Raw genomic sequence first — 19,756 nt, 5'->3', positions numbered from 1 at the left:
TCCAGTCTTCTGGGACCTCCCCTGTTATCAATGTGACCCTGTGATCAATGTCCTAGTTCAGTCTCAGTGTACCATCTTTTTCCCCTCAAATGCATAAGGTCCTTCTCCCATAAGCAAATCACCTGAGATCCCTAAAGGCACTGCCAAGCAGAACTTTATACTGGAGGAACACAAGTAACTCCACCACACAACTAATACTGGCTCCAAGAGCTGGACAGCCTCTTAAAACACTTTCCAGTTAGAAATCAGGTAAATGTATTTACCTGTTGTAAGAGTTGACAAAGAGATGAAGGTTGGTTTGATTCATATCATTAATAATATGCTGACGGTATGTATGGATCAGGTCATGGTTGCTGTGAATCTCTTCCTACAGTGGAGAGAGAATCGTTCAGAATAGGAGCTATTTTCTGAAAGGATCTGAAGACATGGCACAGCAGTCATGTATCAGACTCATATCTACACAACAGGAATGCACCTTTATGAAAGGGACAACTTCTAGCTGCCAGTGGTGTCACCCAGAATTAACATTCGCCTCCGACTGCAGTACCACATTTTTTGCTTTAAAACTTCAGTGTGTCGTAATGTCAAGATCTTATAATTGCAAAACACGTAGTTGTAGTGCAGATTGTTATGGTCAGACAAGTGTGAGGTTTTAAAACAAAAAAAAATATTCAGAGTAAGAAGTTCAATAAATGTTTCCAGAGTAAAGCAGATGTTGAAAGCTTACAAACATATGTAATATGGAACTCGATTTCACAATAGTAAATAACTAAGCTTCAAGGACCTCAGTCACTAACATTTTCAAATAGTTTGGTTCTAAAGTCTTTACAGATTAGCTCCTTGTTTTGCTGTAATGCAAATGCTTTCCAGAGCATTTACCAACAGTCTCAAGCACAGCAAAGTAGCCTCAGAAAACAGTATACCGCTTCCCATTACAGTAGACTTGCACTGAAGAGCACCATTAGTACTAATAACCAGCTTTCCCACAGTTACAAGTATATTATGGCATTAAAAAAAAAATCTCTAGGGAAGTTCTGCTCACAACATGAGCACATGCAACACGGCGTTGGCTGCCTAAACAGGGAGCTGCTCCTACTAGAGGTGTTGCGACTGAGATGCACTTGGGTAAGTGGGACACAGCGTACCACTTCCAAAATACTGGGAACACAACTATGAATACACTCTCACTGTTTAACTTTGTACTTTGTTGCTTAAGTGAAGGCTTCTCCCCTCCTCCCAGCCCCAGGAGGGTAAATACAGATGACTGAATACCAGAGGAATCTTTTGAACATCCTTACCTTTCCAAAAAGATGTGAAATGACCATGTCTGGTAAAGCATTTGTCCAACCTGAAATCTGAACAGCAAGATTATCTAAGTATCTGATATTAAAACAATCCTTGAACAACTGAAACCTTTCAATCACCCCTAAGTAGACCAATGGATGCGTCTCTGCTGTCTTTATATGTACAATATCCTGGACTGATAATTTTTCACCTCAGTCCAACTGAAACACCTTTAGGGGTTGTTTTTGTTTGAGTTATTCTCATCTCTGTAGTAATGCAGTGACACAGGGAACATGCTGTTAGCGGCACAGGTATATATTTTTTTCCAAGCAAACCAGACAGTTGGGTGACATTTAACCTCACTGCCCAATCCCCTCCCTAACATCCCACTGACAATACATTGGACCTGGTACCTAAAGTTTATGTCCCAGAGTATGTGCTCTTGCTTTGTAAGGACAGAGGGATGCAGGGCACCTGCCCTACTGCTAAGGTCAGCAGGACTTAAGCAAGGTGGAAGGCAGAGGCACAGATACAGAATAATTTAGTTATAGTGAGACATTGGGTGAGATAATCAAAATGGGTCAACTGGTACATCTCAGTGTAGGAGGAGTTACTAAATATACTTCCAGATCAAACTTACAAAACCAAACTGGTATGCAAAATTATTAAAAAAAAAAATAAATTAGTAACTAAGCCTTGAAAGAATGTTACATCCTCGCTCTGGAAGTTTCTCCTAGTATTATAAGGTTGTCATTACATTTAATATCACCCTAGACACTTACAATGGGTTGGCTCTGTGTGGTTAAAAGATGACGTACTAATTTTTGTACTTCTCAGAGTATTTATAACAACTGCCATTCACTTAAACATGACCCTAAATGATACAAAGTGCCTTCCATCAGCTTACCCTGAAAAGTGTTTTAACCTGTTAAATCTGAGTGACATGTAATGTAACATTTACAAATACTGTTTCCAGAAAGATTTTTGAAACCAGTTCTCAGCCCTGTTTTCCCACATTGCAATCTTTCTTACAACTACAAAAGAATACGGTTAACAGGAGCTTCTTTGTATGTGAACATTTTGACTTAAAAGTCTGGTTGTACGGACAATCTATCCACAGTTACCGTAGCTAATGTGCTTTTCTGAGTCTTTTTTGGCATCTAAGACTCAGCTAGATGATTGAATCCTGGAAGATGTTGTTCTGAACATTTTTCTGTGCTCTACTTCACATTTTGGACTGTGCTGGTAAACAAAGCCATAGACAAGAAAGAACTGAATGTTACACTATGCTTGAAGTTTACTTGAAAGAAAGTTGTTTCCAAAACTACCCTGTGTCCAGGTTAAACCAGACTTCCCCCAGCAGCAACCAGCTCTTAAGAATTGTCCATACCCAGTAGCTCCATTATACCACGGGTATCTGTTTCCTCAAAGTACTTATTTTTATAACAAGCCTTATAGGAGGTATGTTTGTAAATGGAAAAATAAACCCCAAAGGAATCAGTCTGGGATGTTTTGTGTCTGCAGCCATGCCTTGAGAGACAAGCTTGTCCAGCTCCTCATGCCTGACAAGCTCACAGTGGATTTATTTTTCTAATTTAAAATTGTTTACCTTAGTTGCTGCCCAGTCCATCCAGCCTTCAGCACAAGGGTTTACATTAATGAGAACTAATCCCTCCACCATCTCTGCATGGTTTAACTGCAAAAGAAAAGATTTAAGATTCATCACATATCCTTTGCAACTTGACACTCAGCATAAAATTTAAATTAGTAAATTATCTCCTGGGGAGGAAGGCGGTAGGTCTGGTTTTATCTTGCACAAAACAAGTGTATGTATGGAAAAAAAAATTCCATTAAAGCAATTCAACTGAGCAGCTGGAGAACATTAAGATTTAACTTCTTCTCCACCCTCAGGTTAAATAGAGAACTCCCATTAAAAAAACCTTCTGCAAATTAACTGGGTAGAGCCCAGGCCCTAAAATGGAAAATCTAGGTCTTCTGGATGAGCTATCCCGCAGATTGTGGTATTTCATTTAAAAGCCTAACTGCTTACTTAAATGGGCACAGCAGACCAGGAATTCTCTGCACACACAACAGAGGAGACCACACGTCAGGGAAATCAGGTTCAAGGCTTTAGGGAAGCTCCATGAAACTTACAGCAAATCTGGTTAAGATGTAGGCACCGGCTCCAGTTCCCATTCCTATAACGGTCTTCAGCCTGCATGGCAATAAAACGGAAGAGACAAATGAGTAAGAAGCATCAAAAATAAATGAACCTGCATCAGCAGCATTCCTCTTTCATATAGCCAGAGCGTATCTATGGGAGGTGGGTTGCAGCTTGGGCAAACTGTGGACCTTCAGCAATGCGACCAGCCCCAGCAAGGAGCTTGCTGTAGCAGCTGGTTTGTTTTTCTCAATTTGCAGGGCATTAGTCCTCATGCATTGCAGGGCAGCAGCAATTCTCCCTTATCTTTAAGCAAATATACTAAGCAACCATAGCATTGTTCAGATCCTGGAAGGAAACAGCTATTTTCTGCCAGAAAAGCTTATAAGATATAGTCCTGAAATCTGCAGCCCAAACACAAAGTCCCCTCTGGCCCCCTCCCCAGAGTCCCCCTGCCCTCCTCGATACAGCCATCCAACTGGGATACTGACTCCTCTCTAACAGGGGGCTGGCAGGGAAACCTCTCATGCTATCCAGCCACCGGGGTGATGAAGTTTAAACTTCATAACCAAACAGGGCAGAGACAAACCAAATATTTGCATTCACTGGAACTGGTTTTAAAGCGTCAACCTATCACCTTCAAGGTCTTAGAAAATACATGGAAGGGAGGACCAGACAAAACCACTCAGAAAAATAAGTTATACAATGCTTTCAGGAAAATAGCTGAGGATAGTTTTCATTCTCATTAGCAGTATTAATTCAAGGCTTTGTAAGTACACTCCAGTTTAATTGATTTTTTAAGGTTCTGACATTATGTTAGCATTTCTTTCAGTGCAAAAGCAGAACTGGCAAACCTCTGCCTTATATTATGTTTCAAAAAACAGGTCTTTTAGGAAGGTAGTGAGGTAAACTGGTAAAAGGTATTGTAACACCTGGTTACAACAGCTAAGTAACATCTAAACTGGGGTGCTGGTCTGAGATAAAATCCCTGCCAGCAGTCCAGCCCATCTGTTCTCCAAGGCTGCCTAACCCTGAGTGCCAGGTTTTCCCTGCTTGGTTTGAAAACCCCTTGGAGGTGCCTACCTGCAATTGCCATTGTGCACCAGGAGCACCAACTCCGCAGAGAAGGTACCTTTCTCAGCTACAGCTGCTGCTAAAGCTCAGCTTTAAGGGACGGAGCACTCATAAATGTGTTGCAGGTAGACAACAGAGGAACACTGCCACCGAGTCCTTGGACATTGGTAATCTGGTATGTGCACTTGGTAGCAGATGAGGCTTAAGGAGGTCACTCAAACCACAGAAACATAACAGTAAGTGTCTTCAGACAGGACCACATTTTTTTCTGCTAACCACACAGGAAAACACAAGTTGTTACATTGGGAAGAACAGATTGCCTGTGCCCTGCCACTGTCAGGGCTATGCATAGAAAATACTGGAGGAAGCCCCTAAATTAGGCACATGGGATTTCACTTGGAGTTGCTTCCTGTTTAAAAATAAACAGACATTTTAAAAAAGGACAAAAAAAAAAAAAAGCCCTTTTGGAAACAAAAGCAAAAGTGATCCATCTATAACAGAGGAATTAAAAAACATCTGCAACCATAATTCTAACCCCCCCCAAAAAAAATGCCAGATAGCCAGACTGAAGCTTCAGGGGCAGATACCTGCTCTGCCCTGCTCTTCTGATGTGCCACATAGAGTCAAGAATGAGGAAATCAAGTAATTCTACACTCACCCAAACTGTTTCAGGATTCCAGGAAGCATTTCAGCCAGCTGATCCATGGAGGGATACACATACCTACAACAAATGTGTTTGTGGAGTTACTACATCACTTTCACTAGAGGAGGCTGGTTTATTTAGAGATGCAGCGGTCACTGTAAAGCTAATATCAAATGTGCCCATGAGACCACCAACAGTGTGAGCTGAAATTAAATCAGGAGCAAGTACAAGTGGTTAATTTCACTGAAATATGAGCATTATCTACATGGTACTTTATGTGAGTTACAGGATGATAGATATCTGGTCCAACTGAGAGCAAAACAGGCCATAACAAATATCTTCCAAGAAAAGTTAACACTTAAAACTTCTGAAAAGGTTTGAACTTGAAAGGTGAGTTTCCAACTGTATTCATCACATTCGTGCTTCTGGTCCACCATGAAAAAGTTTTCCCATGTTGCAGAATCACAAAGCACAGCAATGAGATGTATATCTTTGGCAAATAATTTGCATGCATGTTTCCAGGGACACACAAATTACCCTAGGATAAATGAGGATAGCTTTCTATTAATATTGATGAAGAAAATGAAGGCATAGGAAGGGCTACGAAGCGGCTAAGGGAGTTGAATAAAAACAGCTGCCAGTTAATGCTCCTGGTCTGCAGAAAAACAAAATTTTGAGGGAAGGACACTATGAGTAAAATCTCAACTGAGCAGCACATGGAAAAAAATCCACCCAAAGTAGCTGGAGAACATCTGCCTAGGAAGTACTCAAATCTATGCTTCCCATCAGGACTACACCTAATAATTCTCTGGTTTAGTCTCCAAAATAAAACCAAGCAAAAAACAAACAGTGCAGAACTACTTTAAGTCATTCTTTCTTAGATTTGCTTGTTGGGAAATGAAACCTTGTCATGACAAAAGCTAGCATCACCACAACAGCTATGACTTTTAACTCAAGCATATTGGTCTCCCAGCTGGAGGGCTTGGAGAGATAATACAGTTCCTTGTGCTGTCATCATGATGTTATTAAGCAGTGGTCTTTACTAGCACAGATCATGATGGTTGCACTACACAGCTGACAACTCAGAAGTGTTAACGCTTGTTCAGGACATGAGGGTTAAGACACTTAAAAGCTCATGATTCAAACAAACACAAAGGGGAATGACCTAGATAGCTTTGTAGGCTGCTCTGGTAGACAACTGGGCCACTGCAGTTAGCATTAGCTGAGAACCTGGCCCATCATGACCTCCTCAGCATCAGACCAGCTTAAAAATGAAGGGAAATAGACTGGCTCATGCAATAAGGGCACATATAAGCTCCTTAATACCTAGTTTTTATAGAACAACTGTTCCTTGCCTTGTACCCTCCCCTCTGCATGTTGGCTGCTCTGTTCCTCAACCAAGATGATTCATATCCAAGGGGCATCTTAAGGCAAACTTGACACATTTGAACTAAATGGGACAAGCATTTTGTCAATGACAGTGGTCATACATAGTACACAAGGTTTCCAAGAGTTACAGCATTATACATGATAGATAGCTGCATATTCCTGATTGTATCTATGATATTCTATGGGGGTACATCACTTTGTTACTGTCCAACAACTTGCATTTTCCAGGTAGGTTATCAAGTCTGTTTATCAACATCTACCATGCTGCTATTTCATAAAAACCACAGGTTTAGGAAGGACATTACATAGTGGCTAACGCCTACCTTGTTCATAGTAACAATTTAGTCTTTTAACTGTATTCAGGATGTCATTACAGAACAAGGCAACTCAATATTTAAATTGACAGATGTAAACATCTGTCAAGGAATTGCTTTACAAGCAGTCTAGTTATCAGAGAAAAATACAAAACTACAGACCCAAAGTCTTCTGTGAACTGGCACAACACAGACCTCCCAGAGCTCCAGTATCTTAGAAATACTGTGTCAGGATTTAAGTTCAAAAGCCAACTACTGTGTTTGCTGCAAGTGCTTTTTAATTAAGCTGCAGATCAAGACTCTTTCTAGAAAGAGGATAACTCTGGAAGCACAGGCTGTTTCCCTGACAACTCACCCAGTCTGGAAAGATGGTGCTCCATCCTGCTGACCAGGTGCATCCACATGGCAGACTGCAAAGTGCTGGGTGATTTCCTGCATGTCCTCAAAGTTGAAGAGAGGATTGAAGCAAGTTTTATCTTGAGAAAGAAAAGAATATATGTAATAATTATCCTGAGGGGAAATAGTAAGTTTGCAGCTATAATAAAATAGTTTCTTAACCTGTCCTGCAGGTTAATGAAAAGTTGGTTCAATCAGGTGAGCTACATTACAGCCCGGGAAAAGTGGCAGTCCCTTATTTCTAAGGAGGAAAGATCAGTAAAGCCCTGCTACAAAGCAACCTGTGACAACTTGCTTTAATTCCTTGAAGCAAAAAAAAACTGAACAGCTCTGTCCTCATAGCCAGCTAAGGTTTATCTATGCTATTTTGGTACCTGACAGAAGTATTTGCTTGGTACTCCAAAATCTCAAAAAATCATTCTTTATGAAAAGTTAAAATACTAATAAAGTGCAGCCAGGAGTATTCATCCCTGGTTTTGGCTTAGATGAAATTATCCATTTACTTGTGCAGTCATTTTTCCTTGGATTGTGTCAGAACAGATGGAGGCAAAAAAGTAGCCAAGGCTGAGATCGTGAGTTGTGCTTTTGCCCAAATATTACAAGATAAACATTACATGAGTGGCTGCTGCAGGCAGCTCAAGACAAAAGCGTCTGTCTGGGATATTCAGTGCTGTAGGCTCCCAAAACTGAAGTGATTTGATTTCTGATGTTTAAGCAATATTGATGTGGGGAGAGGGTTAGCATATTTTCCTCCTGGAGTGGAGAGCATGAATTCTGTACCACCACCTTTGAGATGCCTAGAAAACAGTTCAATATTCTATGTGTGTTTCTGAATGCCCTCACATGACAACATACAAGCAAAATCATTGCAGGACAAAAAACACTTTAGCTAAAATCTGCTTTAGGATAATATATAAGTTTGGGAAAACGTTCCTCCTCTTTCAAAGGGTAAGAAAGTTTATTCACCTTAATGATAGACTTTGTAACTCTAGAAAGAAAAAAGTCTTACGCAAAGATAGGACCCAGACTAAGCTCTTCCCTGATCTACTGAAAATCCAAAATAAAGTACAGCAGTTCCACAAAAAACAGATGTTTTCCTTATGAGTTTTTTTTTCCCCCCCCCCCCCCCAGCAATAGCCAGCCTTTAAAGCTCTGCAGGTGCTTTTAAATGTAAATGTTGATTAAGAAACAGTAACTTGTGTGAAACAAGCAGTATTGATGAAAAAAACAAATCAGAGCAGATCTCAACATTAGGTCATTATATTCTTGGGTCTAACAGATAAGATAAAAGGCACTTAAAGTTATTTTCTTAATACTGGCTAAGAACACAATGCCAGCACTCATTTCATCATCCTGATTTGACATGTAATTCATACAAACACATGGCACTGTAAGCCTGGCTGTCAGGCAGGAACCTCAGCCAAAGCACTAGCAAGGTTGTTTTCAACCCTGCTGGCAATACACCCTCAGCCTCCCCCTACAGATCTTTTTACAACATTTATACATGGTGACTATGAGCTACCAGAGATCTTTTGGTCCTCTAAGTGAAATATTCCAATTATTTACTTTGGGAGGATAAAAAAAAATCAGAGGATTAAATTGGCTATAAGAGAGGAATTAGGTACCATCTAACAGTTTGCAATGCACATAAATGAGAAAGGCCTGGGAGAGGTTTCCTAACCATCGCCGCTTCCACACCTTTGATTATGGCAGTAGCATCAAGGAACCAGGCTATACGTGTGCTATTAAATAAAAGGTCTACTTACGATTCAGCCCAATGTCGTGGTAGGTGAGGATAGCCGGTCGGTTCCCTCTGGGTGTCCCACACATGGTGACATGGACTGAGCCATGCACAGTCTCCACATCTTGCTCCTGGCAAAGAACAGGAGGAATCTGTCAGGGGCTTGTCCAAGTGCTCCACTAAACACCCACTGCAGCAGACCTCGCTCTGACCAGAAGCTTGGGTCCTGCCACATCCCAGGGTCTGCCCACAGCCACAGGGGGTTTCTGCAATTCCCATGCTCACGCACCCCGTTCTTCCCCAGGGTGGGGGCTCCCTGCTAACGTTTTACTTTCTGTTGTCACCTACTCCTGTCCACAGACAACTACAGAAGCACTAGAAACTAGCTCTGACCATATGCTGAGGAAGTAAACAGTTTTTAACCTCATTAAAAGGTAGCATAAGAAAAGAAAAAAAGCAATCCAGTCTAACAGCACCTAAAATAACAACAGTTTACAACTATGACATTTGCAGAAGTGCAACTTGCCAAGATATAATACTGTTTTCTAGGAAAAGGAATTTAACTTGGCAAATAACTCCTATTCCCCAAAGAAAGCAGTATGAAGACGCCTGTATCTGCCATACACACCTACCACACTGTGGGGCCTTGTGGTTATAGTAGCCTTTCCCAATAAACATGATAGCCATGAGTTAGATTTATGGCTTGCTATGTATAGACCTGAGCATATACCCAACCACCTGAAGTTTGCTATAGAGCAGCATCTCCACAACAGTGTTGTGATGATTATCAGAAAAACAACTTTAAGAAGGCTGTTGTTACTGTTTGACATAACTGGAGTTTGTACTATTTAATGATCTTAATGCTAAGGACACCTTTGTTAGCAAATCAAAGACACTCTGAGTTCCATCCTCTATTTATTGGATGTCAATGTAAGTTAGATGCTACTTGGGTTATACTAGCATCCACACCTTAGTGAACAGTTTTCGTTTCTTTTGCATTTGAACTTCAGATGAGTATAAACAATTTGTTAGTTTGTCAAGACACATAAAGGGAATGACAGAACAACAGTTATTTATGACACTTATTTACAGTACCATGACACTCACATAACAGTCAAGACAGTATATAGTTAGTAACCAGTTTCAGCATTTCATGGGAATATTATATTTGCTCCACAGGACACAGGTCTCCATGTCACTCAGTACAGTGCACTGTCTGCTGCTGGGCTTGCTTGACTTGCTCCATGCAGTAACGCCCAGAGGCAAAGTCCAAGTTAAATTCAAATCTATTACAAATTATGCTGTAGAAATCAGGTGTGTACAGCCTCTGAAAACCTTGACAGAGCAAAACCCAGAAGCTCTTCAGAGATCTGAGGTACTAATTCCATCTAAATCTCAGCTCAGTAACTTGATACCTGAAACACACCATGCATCTTCTTGCAAATAAGGATGCTAGGCAACAGCATTCCACATTTCTCCTATTTTCCTTGCAATTAAACATTTGCATCAGTTGTAAGTTACAGTTAGAGCAACAAATCAAGATCCCCCCACACTTGTACACTGGGCAAGCTGAGTAGCACTGCTATCTATCTGAACTACGCTCCATCGAAACACTAATTTTCAGCTTTTATGCCTCCTTAGAGAATCATTTCTCCGCATACTCACTGCATTGTTTAGCAGGTAAGCTGTATCTTCCACATCCAGCACCATCTTTAGGCAAAACAGGGTGATAAATCCCGCAAGTCAGACAGAGGACAGGAGCTGGTTTCTACTTTGTCCAAGTAGGAAACTGGGTTATATAGGCAAGCTGCTGTCCTGCGTAGGCTTATGACTCCCATAATACCCAGTTAGAAAAACCAAAACAGACTAATTCATGAGGACGTCATTCTTAAATAGGATTTGAGTCAGGTTTGACCAGGAGAGCTACTTACTCATTAGAGCTCAGACATCAAAGATTAAGTCTCTGCCACGCAACATACAAAAGTGCCAAATTTCAAACCTGGGAATTAGTACAGTCTTTCCTTCATCAGGTTTTTATAAGTTTAACTTTACTTCAGGCTTTGTTATCTCAAATGCTAGAACAACCCAAATTCATTCTAAATTAAATCAGAGGCAAGTTCTTTCCTAAAAGCCCAGAGTAAAGTTTCCAGTAAGAACACAAAAGAAGTCTTAGTGCAAGTCAGAACGATTCTCCACAACAACAAAAATGAGGACTTTCAATGTTTGAAATCTGGTATTTTCCAAAGTAGATAAGCAATATTTAGTCTAAAGTATTCCTACATCAGTCATACTACTGTCACTATAAGTTTAATTTTTGGCAGAAAATAGGGTATTGCAGGTATATTCATCATACAACACTCCAAAAGAGATTCACAACAGGAATAGATAGCAATAATAGCACCAATTAATATCTTCCACATTCTACCTTCCTTCTGTACTTAGGTATTTTTCAGTACAAAGCATAAAAACCAGTAATTTGTTAACCTTAACACCAGTAATGAGACTAAGCCATACTGTGTGACACACCTCCTGCTGAGTGTGGAATAGAGACATTATTTCCTCCTCAGTTAAAGACTAACAGGCATTTCAAATCATCAGAATTTTATTGCTAGATCCAGTAATAACACTGAAAACCTAGAATGTGTTTTCTTAGGAGGGACGACCTTTCTAGATTTGGGATCTTCCTCCTTTGTGCATGAAAAAAAAGTCTGTTCATGGTGGATGAAGCCAGACCCTTGAACCTGCACATCCCACTGACCTCCACAGCTAATTCTTCTGGAACTAGAAGCCCGAGTCTAGTTCAAACTCAGTGTCAACTAAAAATAGTTCAGAGGTGACAGGCGACCACACTCCTAATCACTGGCGTAAATCACCATCAGTTTAACAATTGGTTTAATTCCTCATTATCTTCACAGTAAGACTCCCCTAATTCAAGAGGGTTGTGCTGTTTTCCATTAGCACAAATTCTTAATGGCAAATACCCAAAACGTTCTCCTAAAAAACAATCAGTTCAAACCGGTTTCTTTGGTGACATCAAACCAACAACTTCACAACCCTATTGATCCTATTAAAGATCAAGAGATTTGTCTACGTGATGTAGGGATGGATGTTTTCAAAAATGCAGAGCACTGAAAACAGATGGCAGCACATCCCAATCAACGTCAACATTATAGTAAGAGGCTCTTCACCAACTCATTTGTATTAAAACACTATCTTGGAAAAAAATCCAAGGTACACTAATCCGATAGAAGGATAAAGACAAACACACCATCTGTTCACATCTCGCACTTTAACGGAGGTGCAGTCTTATCTCACTGCCCTAAAAACACACATGGAAATACTTCTGATATGTGCAATTTAAGAGAGGCTATCTTAATCTGAAGGAGCTGAACCATTCCAAAGCAGATTTTTTTGGGGGGTCAAGTGACTTTTTTGGACATTTTATCATGAAGTAGAATGCAGGAGGCAATTTGTAAGTTAATAACACAGAAGAGCTCGTTTATTCCTTCCCCTTTCTATCATGGCTAAGGAAGACATGGACTGAGGAACACGTTTACAAACAGGTTGTTGTCTTCTGAAGTATGCAGCCAAAATGCTTTAGATTATCTAAAAAGGAAAACTACACACACACATTGCACATTTTGATAAAACCATCATATTTTTTTAAGTAAAATACTGCATTCCATCAAGATTATTTTAAAGCTTTCAAATATACTTAATCCTCAATTATCATCCCATGCTTTTATTTTAATTTATAATATTATGCCTGTTACATATACCTCCCTCTCTTGCCTCAGACCTGAGGAAAAAGCTTCAGAGCTTTTAAAGAAGATTTAAATAATTTTTAAATTGCTAAGAGACAGTATACTTTATGGTTGTATGACTTAAGAAACTTAATATACTAATACCTGCATATGCTACTTTTCACTTATTTTTTTAAGTATCTTGAAGATCAAAAAAAATTGAGCTTTTAATGTGGTAGTTATCGCAACATTAGGTTTCAAAACCCCTTTGCCCTGAAGTTATTTAGCATTCTCCCCCTAGGTTTTTCTACTCTAAACCGGTTATTTCAATTCCTCTTACTCACTATTCCAGATTAATTTTTCTCTTTCTTTTTTTTATTGTTTTTGTTAAGACTTCTATTTTAAATCAGCAGTATTAAGAAAAATGTTCCCCAGTTCATGTTTTAGTTGGGTACATTAATAAGTTTTTAGAAGTAAATGCAAGTTATTCTGCTAAGGTGGAAGCCAGTAATAAGAACTTTGGTGCAGGAACTGAAACAGATTATTGCGATAGTTCTACCCAGGGATTATTCCTAGTATGATTAGCACTGGGTCACAGTGCTCTGCAAAAGCAGAAGAACACCACCACCCCCCGAAAGTGAATCCCCCAATGCCGTCACAGGCAGGAGGAAGAGGAGGGTAAGCAGAAATAGCTTTTGCATGCCGGTGGATACAGATGGCCACAAGCCATGAATCACAAGGGCCGAACTCTTCTCTGCCACCTACAGCTGCCACACAACTCAAAGTTTTGCTTAGTTATTGAGAAAGCAGTCTCCTGATGGACTGCTTAGCTCTGAAATACAAAGCTAAGAGAACACTTACAGCAACAAGGAGCCAGGTCTTCACTGGCTCCAGTGCTACCAAGCTAGAGAATAGGCAAATATATCAAACTGTAAATACAATTAAAGTATGTTTGGCATTAAGCCAACATAAAGCAGCACAGGGTGCACTGCCCTGCACCATCTTATCATTAATTGTGTTAAAACAGGTTAGGTCAGGAACACTCCCTTCTTGAGAGGCAGGGGACCTTCACTTAAATTTTCAAGTGGGCGCCACGGACGTACAGTACTGACTGGACGTAGTGCAGACCTGTCGGTTCTTCCATCTCTTGTTTTGGTCATCTCCTGGTAACTCCATGAAAGCATTCTTCCAGAGAATAGAGACACTAAATCAGGAGCTCCATCCTGCCAAGTACTGACAACCTCCTTCCCTGGACAGGTCCATCCTTCTCCTAAGTGGCTCATGGGACAGGTTGCTCATTAAGAGCACACATCAGCTTCAGTGCCAGTCACTCCAGGGCCATACATGAACTTCTCTAATGAACTGAGCAACCGGGTCTCTTGTAACAGTTTCAAAACACTTCTTTTATAAATCAAACACAGAAGAATTTAAAGACACATAGGTAGGGTACTTGTGGTTTTAAGGACCAAAGCTAAGCCTCTTTTCCAGTGGCAGCTCTTAACATAACAGATTGAGACTGTTCTTCCACATTTTTCCCTCCTGAACTAGAACAACCAAAGATTAAACTGGAAGAAAGATCATTAAAAAAGCAAGAGCTGGCAGAACAGGGCTAAATGACAAGAATCACTGGTCCAGATTAGTGACAGTTAATCCATAACATGGGGGAAAAAACAAACAAACCAACCAAAAAGGCTTAGAGAATTTGATCTTGCAAGCTAAAAAAAAAAATCTATATATATACACATGGTTTACAAACCAAGTAAATGTATTCCAAGAAGAGAAATGAAATATGGGTCACTTCTGGATTTTTAATCAAAACACTGCAGTACTGTTGTTGGCAGACTTAATCTGGGATTCAGATTTATTTAGACCAAGTGATCAATCTGGACTCAAACAGAAAGCTTCTTCCATGCTGTACACAGTCCCGCAGGAAGTCATATGGTGAGAACTTTAACTTACATTTCTTCATCATAAAGATCATGAAGATACAGGATTAATGTAAACTACAGTTTTACTACAGAAGTAAGAGCCATTGAAAGATGGTAAAGATGTTTGAGAGAACTGTCTCCCTTCATTTCCAGGGAAAAGACTGCTGAGTCTGTGCTGCATTTTTAACCAAGTTGCACAGCATTGAATACAGACAGGTGCAAATAAAGTGCAACATGCTAGAAAGTACAAAGTTATTTCCTCGACGGACCTCCATCTGCACATTCAATAGATTAGAACAATTTCATAGCTTTCCTTATTCCTGCAGGATCCACCTCCCTCCCTACACCCTCCTGATAAAAATAAGGCACCCAGCAAGCCTCTTTTCCCAACACATACTCCTTGTCCTCAGTGATGGGAATTCATAGCTCACTCTTTCTGTCGAGGCAGGTACAAGTCCCTTCTGGTTCAACCCAGTCTGACTCCAACAGCCATGCATTTCCTTAGTCTCAGCTCAAGAAACAGCAAGGACAAACTTCTCAGTCAGAAGCCCAAATGGTGATAAAATAATACACAATGGTTGATAAGAGAATTACAAAGGCACCTCAGAAAAGCACAACACACTGTGTGCGGAAAGCTACCATTTGACCCAGTGATGTACTTTATGAACATTTACGTTCTGGATGTAAATAAACACATGAAAACTACCATCACCCCTGTTACAGACAAAATTGATTGCTTAGCACCTTCCACCAATCCAAAGGCTTAAGGAATCCTCTGGAAACTTTCTATGGCATAATGGGATACATTGAGAGGGACATTTCCTCTGAGGAAATGCACACACAAGGTTAATGAAAGCAAATTAATTGGGGAAAGTGTGTGTCCATGAGGGAGGGGAATATTTTGCTTTCACTACCACAGCTGGGGAATCTCATTTTCTTGGCAAGAACAGAGCTGCTTGCAACCAGTCACCTCTTTGGGATGAAACTTTCTCAGCTTTGGTCTGAAAAGACCTCCTGCAGTCTCCTTCACATCGCAACATCAGAGCCCCATTCAGACCCATCTCCCACAGTAACAGTATTTCTGGTGAGCAGACAGTTATTTCAGATCACATTTTGTTGTTTTCTCAAATGTCTGTTCTGTTTCCCCTTTTACCAAATAAACCCCAAAAACCACAAAACAGAGAATAGCTTTACTTGCCTGAACATCAAAGTCTGGAAGGAGGCGAGTGATAGCCTGTGAAGAGATTTTAAAGCATTAATGCAGGTAACTTCTGCAGATACAGAAATATGTGCTGTGACATGTGTGCTCTAACCCACTGGCTCTGTAGCCAAGAGCTCTGTCCTGTCCCCTTCATTCAATGAAAGTTCTCTTGCTGAACTTCAAAGTTCACCCAAGAGCTTTTACCCGCTAAATTTCATGGAGAACACGAAAGCAGTAAAATACTAAATTAACAGATCAGCACAAAAGCTGTGTCCTGGCTTTCTCTGGGACAGAGTCAACTTTCTTCATAATAGCTAGTATGAAGCTGTGTTTTGGATTTGTGCTGAGGGGAAGTCTGATAACAGGTGCTGCCAGGATAGTCAAGGACTATTCAGCTTCTCTGCTGTGCCAGTGTCTGCAGGTGCAGGAGAAGCTGGGAGGGAGCACAGCCCCAATTACTAGCCTAGGATTTGACCTTAGGTTCAGGATTGAGACCAAAATTGTCCAATGCTCTATTCCATATCATGCATTATCATGATGCCCAGTGTGACATCTGAGGAAGCATAATACAAGCTCCTACACCTGTTGAAGATCTCCACCAGAAAAAAGAGTAAGGTGATATCCTCCCCATCTGCAATAGCCCAAGAGGCTCATAGCTCCAAAGGAAGAAGTATCTTACAGTCACCTCCTTTCATTAAAGGACAAGGAAGAAGTGAAGCTCATATTTCCACTGGAGGGCTGAATAGAGAGGGAAGAGCAGTCAAATCAACACTTGTTACACTGCAGAGTATGACAGGAAAGCCAAATCTTGAAAAAGAAGTATTGCAACAAAAAGCAAAGCTTAGGATCCTGGTAGAGAGGTCACATCGTCCCAGGAGCCCAGGTAAAGTAAGGATGGAAGATGTCATAAGCAATAGAGCTGCTGTCTTGGGCAATATCATCTCAGATGGTGGACCTCAAAGCATCGTGGTCCAACCCGTAATTATGGCAGCCATGATCTTTAGGTATCTAGGCAGTGCCTGTTATATGCAAACAGGTATCTAAAGAGCTGACTGAGCATGTGGAAATCATTTTGCACAGCCTTAGCTTCAGACAATAATCTGCTGCATTTTAATCTTACTGTACTGTTGGTCTCAAGACCTTTTAAACATTGCTAATTTCATACACTGGTCTTCCAGTGGGGTCTAGAGTTAAAAGGAATAAGTAGATATGTCATCTGTCCAGACAGTGTATGAAATAAGGCTCCATCTCTGTTCAGGAATGAAGACTCAGCTGTAGAAGACAGCTAGGCACAACAAGCCAGGATGCAACAGTTAGCCTTAGTATGTGCTGAGCATCCTTCAGGGCAATCTTTTCCACTTTTTCAAACTACATTCAGTATCTTCCTTCATTCTGTTATGAATGCCACAGAGGAAATTAAACTCTCTGCAGACAAAACATAAGGTAACATAATGAATAAAAGCATAACGGGTTAATTCTCAAGACACCAACTTTTGATCTATGTGCTACAGAAACCCAGGAAGTTTCAGTGTTTTACGAACTTTGAAGCAAATGCATTACAGTACCCATAGGACTTCTGCTTGGTATCTCCTTCACTTTGCTACTGCTGAACAATATTGGCATTAAAAAGGGATCTTAGTTTCTGAAAAGTTTGAGTGTCGCATTCACTGGTATTCAAACAAGCTCTGCTTTCATGCAATGTCCTTGGCAAGGGAGCTGTGTTTAAAGTTTCTCAAGCCATTTCACTGCAGTCACAAGTGGAAACGATTTTCTGAAGTGTTTACACAAAAGAGGTAGGCAATAAAAAAGAAAGTAGCAGATAGAGCAATTAATAGTTCTAGTATAGAAAACCAGAAAGAAAACTAACACATTTATATACATTATTGTCAAGAATTACAGTCATTGGGAACAAAAGGAAAATCTTAGTTGTGATCCAAGAAAAAAGCTGAGAGTTTCCTTCACATATCGCAGTGAATTATTTGCTGTGAAGATACCAAAGCAAAAAGTATTGCTACCATCAAGGACTTAAACAGCCAGTGAACCTAGATGCTGTGGGCAGATTTTTGAAGAAAATGGTGCAAAAAACAAATGGAAAGAAGTACAACAAAGTTAAGCAAAAAAAAAAAAAAAGGCTCAGATGTTTCTACACTGCAACCCCAGAGGACTGGCTGTGGCCTGGGCACAGACAGCCAGCTGGTAGCAGTCTGGCTGTAACTCTTAGCACAGAACAACTAGAGAGGACTAGATGGGGCACAGTCGTACTTCCAGACTCAGATGTGCCCAAAGGAAAAGTAAAGGCTCTCTCCGTGCCTCCCTGAAAGGTAGCTGACAGAGCAAAGCTTGTATCTTTACATTAAGGAGTCTATAGGTACAGATGGATGTACATGAGGTGGCCTAATTGGCATAATTCAAAAAAGCTAAAGAGACTCAGAGCTGTCATTACTCAGAAAATAAAAAAATGTCACCACCAGATTAGCTCTAGACAAGAGTAAAACCAACGATCGAGAAAGTGCAAATAATTAAAGTACAGTTTTGCATTATAAAAAACCCTAACCTCTTACTCCATCTCCAGTTTCTTGTACTTGTTTCTTCCATACAATATTTTAAAACTAATCTAAGAACATACGTGCAGTTCCAACAGCTCTAAAAAGCTTTAAAATAATTACCTCTTCCTTCTCCACCAGAGGTTTCACCTCTGCCAGGTGAGCATCCTGGAACTCTGACATGGTCAGTAGCTGATATCTGGAAAGATGAAAAAAGATTTGTTCTCAGCTTGCATCAAAGGTTAAATACAGAAACAAATAAAAATCCCGCTCCACCCAGCACCCCACCAATGACCCACTGTCTCGGGTTATAGTTTAAAAGACCTTTGCAAGAAGGTTATGAATCTCTTGGAAAACACCTCCCTGGTTTATTTATATAAACACTCCTGCACAACACAAGATTAAAGAACTGTTAGGGCTGCAAGATCAAACAAAAGTTTGGCAGCTTCAAAACAGGGCATGCTGAAGGAAACAGGGCAGGGATCAGTATAGAGAGGGTCCTGGGAACTGTCATTTTGCAGGTGGAAGGCGGCATAGCCAAATCTGCACAACCACCTTCTGAAATCAGCTTGAATACCTGTCTCTGAAATATTTTTTCTTCCCCCCTTTTTTTTTTTTTTTTTTTTTAATGCAGGCTCCCTCTGCATTCCTGAGATCTTTACTTTAAGAAAACCAAACTGACACTCATTAGCACCATTTTACTCTCAGACCAGCATGGTCCATTCCTTGGGACAGAAACACCTTCCTTGATCTGAACAAACAAACAGTTACAAGTAAAATAGATATTCCTTTAAGTGGGTACCAACAAGGTGCATGCAATATGCTATTTTCAAAGCTGTCCAAGTAAGGAAAAAGATTGCTGTATCGTGCCCTAGGACAGGACCAGCAACGTGATACCCAGCCCTTGTCTGCGGGAAGCTTAACTGGGAACACAGATGCGTCTGAATCTGAAGGATTGTAAAACTGAGGAAATTGTTTTCTACAGTTCATTTAGGTGGAGCATGATGGAATATGCCTGCTGTATTTTGCCCACAGAAATCTTTTGGCAAAGCGGCACCCCCAGCCCCAGCACAGTCACACCGCCCTGAGTGTGCAGCCCCCAGGCTCTTACCCCCACTTCCACACTGGCCAAACACCTGTTCAATCTTAAAATTAAACTGTTTAAACTCAACTGGTGGTATAACAATATTTACCAGGGTTGGCAATTAACTTAAACGCTGAAGAAATTCCATGCCAAAGTGCAGAAGCACCTGCTGCCACCCCAGCAGAGGTGACTGAAGGAGCAGTGGGTTGTGCTGCATTGGCACCGAGAGGCATCTCAGTTCAGTGACCGTATCAC

General features: G+C 40.6%; 1 protein-coding gene across 1 annotated transcript; it reads right to left on the bottom strand.

Annotated features, from left to right (window-relative positions):
- Positions 1–263: 263 nt before the first annotated feature.
- LOC104458892 (protein NDRG1-like) lies at positions 264–18,613 on the bottom strand (the record flags this gene model as incomplete). The annotated part of the gene is made up of 9 exons (XM_010085297.1): positions 18,541–18,613; positions 15,872–15,907; positions 9,028–9,133; positions 7,221–7,341; positions 5,178–5,240; positions 3,439–3,499; positions 2,894–2,980; positions 1,299–1,355; positions 264–367 (listed from the first exon to the last, which is right to left on the bottom strand). Coding segments are annotated over exons 1-9 (695 nt in total), but the record flags the coding sequence as incomplete, so codon positions are not given.
- Positions 18,614–19,756: the final 1,143 nt, after the last annotated feature.

The sequence above is a fragment of the Pterocles gutturalis genome, unplaced genomic scaffold, assembly GCF_000699245.1.
Source record: "Pterocles gutturalis isolate BGI_N339 unplaced genomic scaffold, ASM69924v1 scaffold49035, whole genome shotgun sequence".
NCBI classification, from domain to species: Eukaryota; Metazoa; Chordata; class Aves; order Pterocliformes; family Pteroclidae; genus Pterocles; species Pterocles gutturalis.
This window is presented reverse-complemented; position numbering and strand designations above follow the sequence as displayed.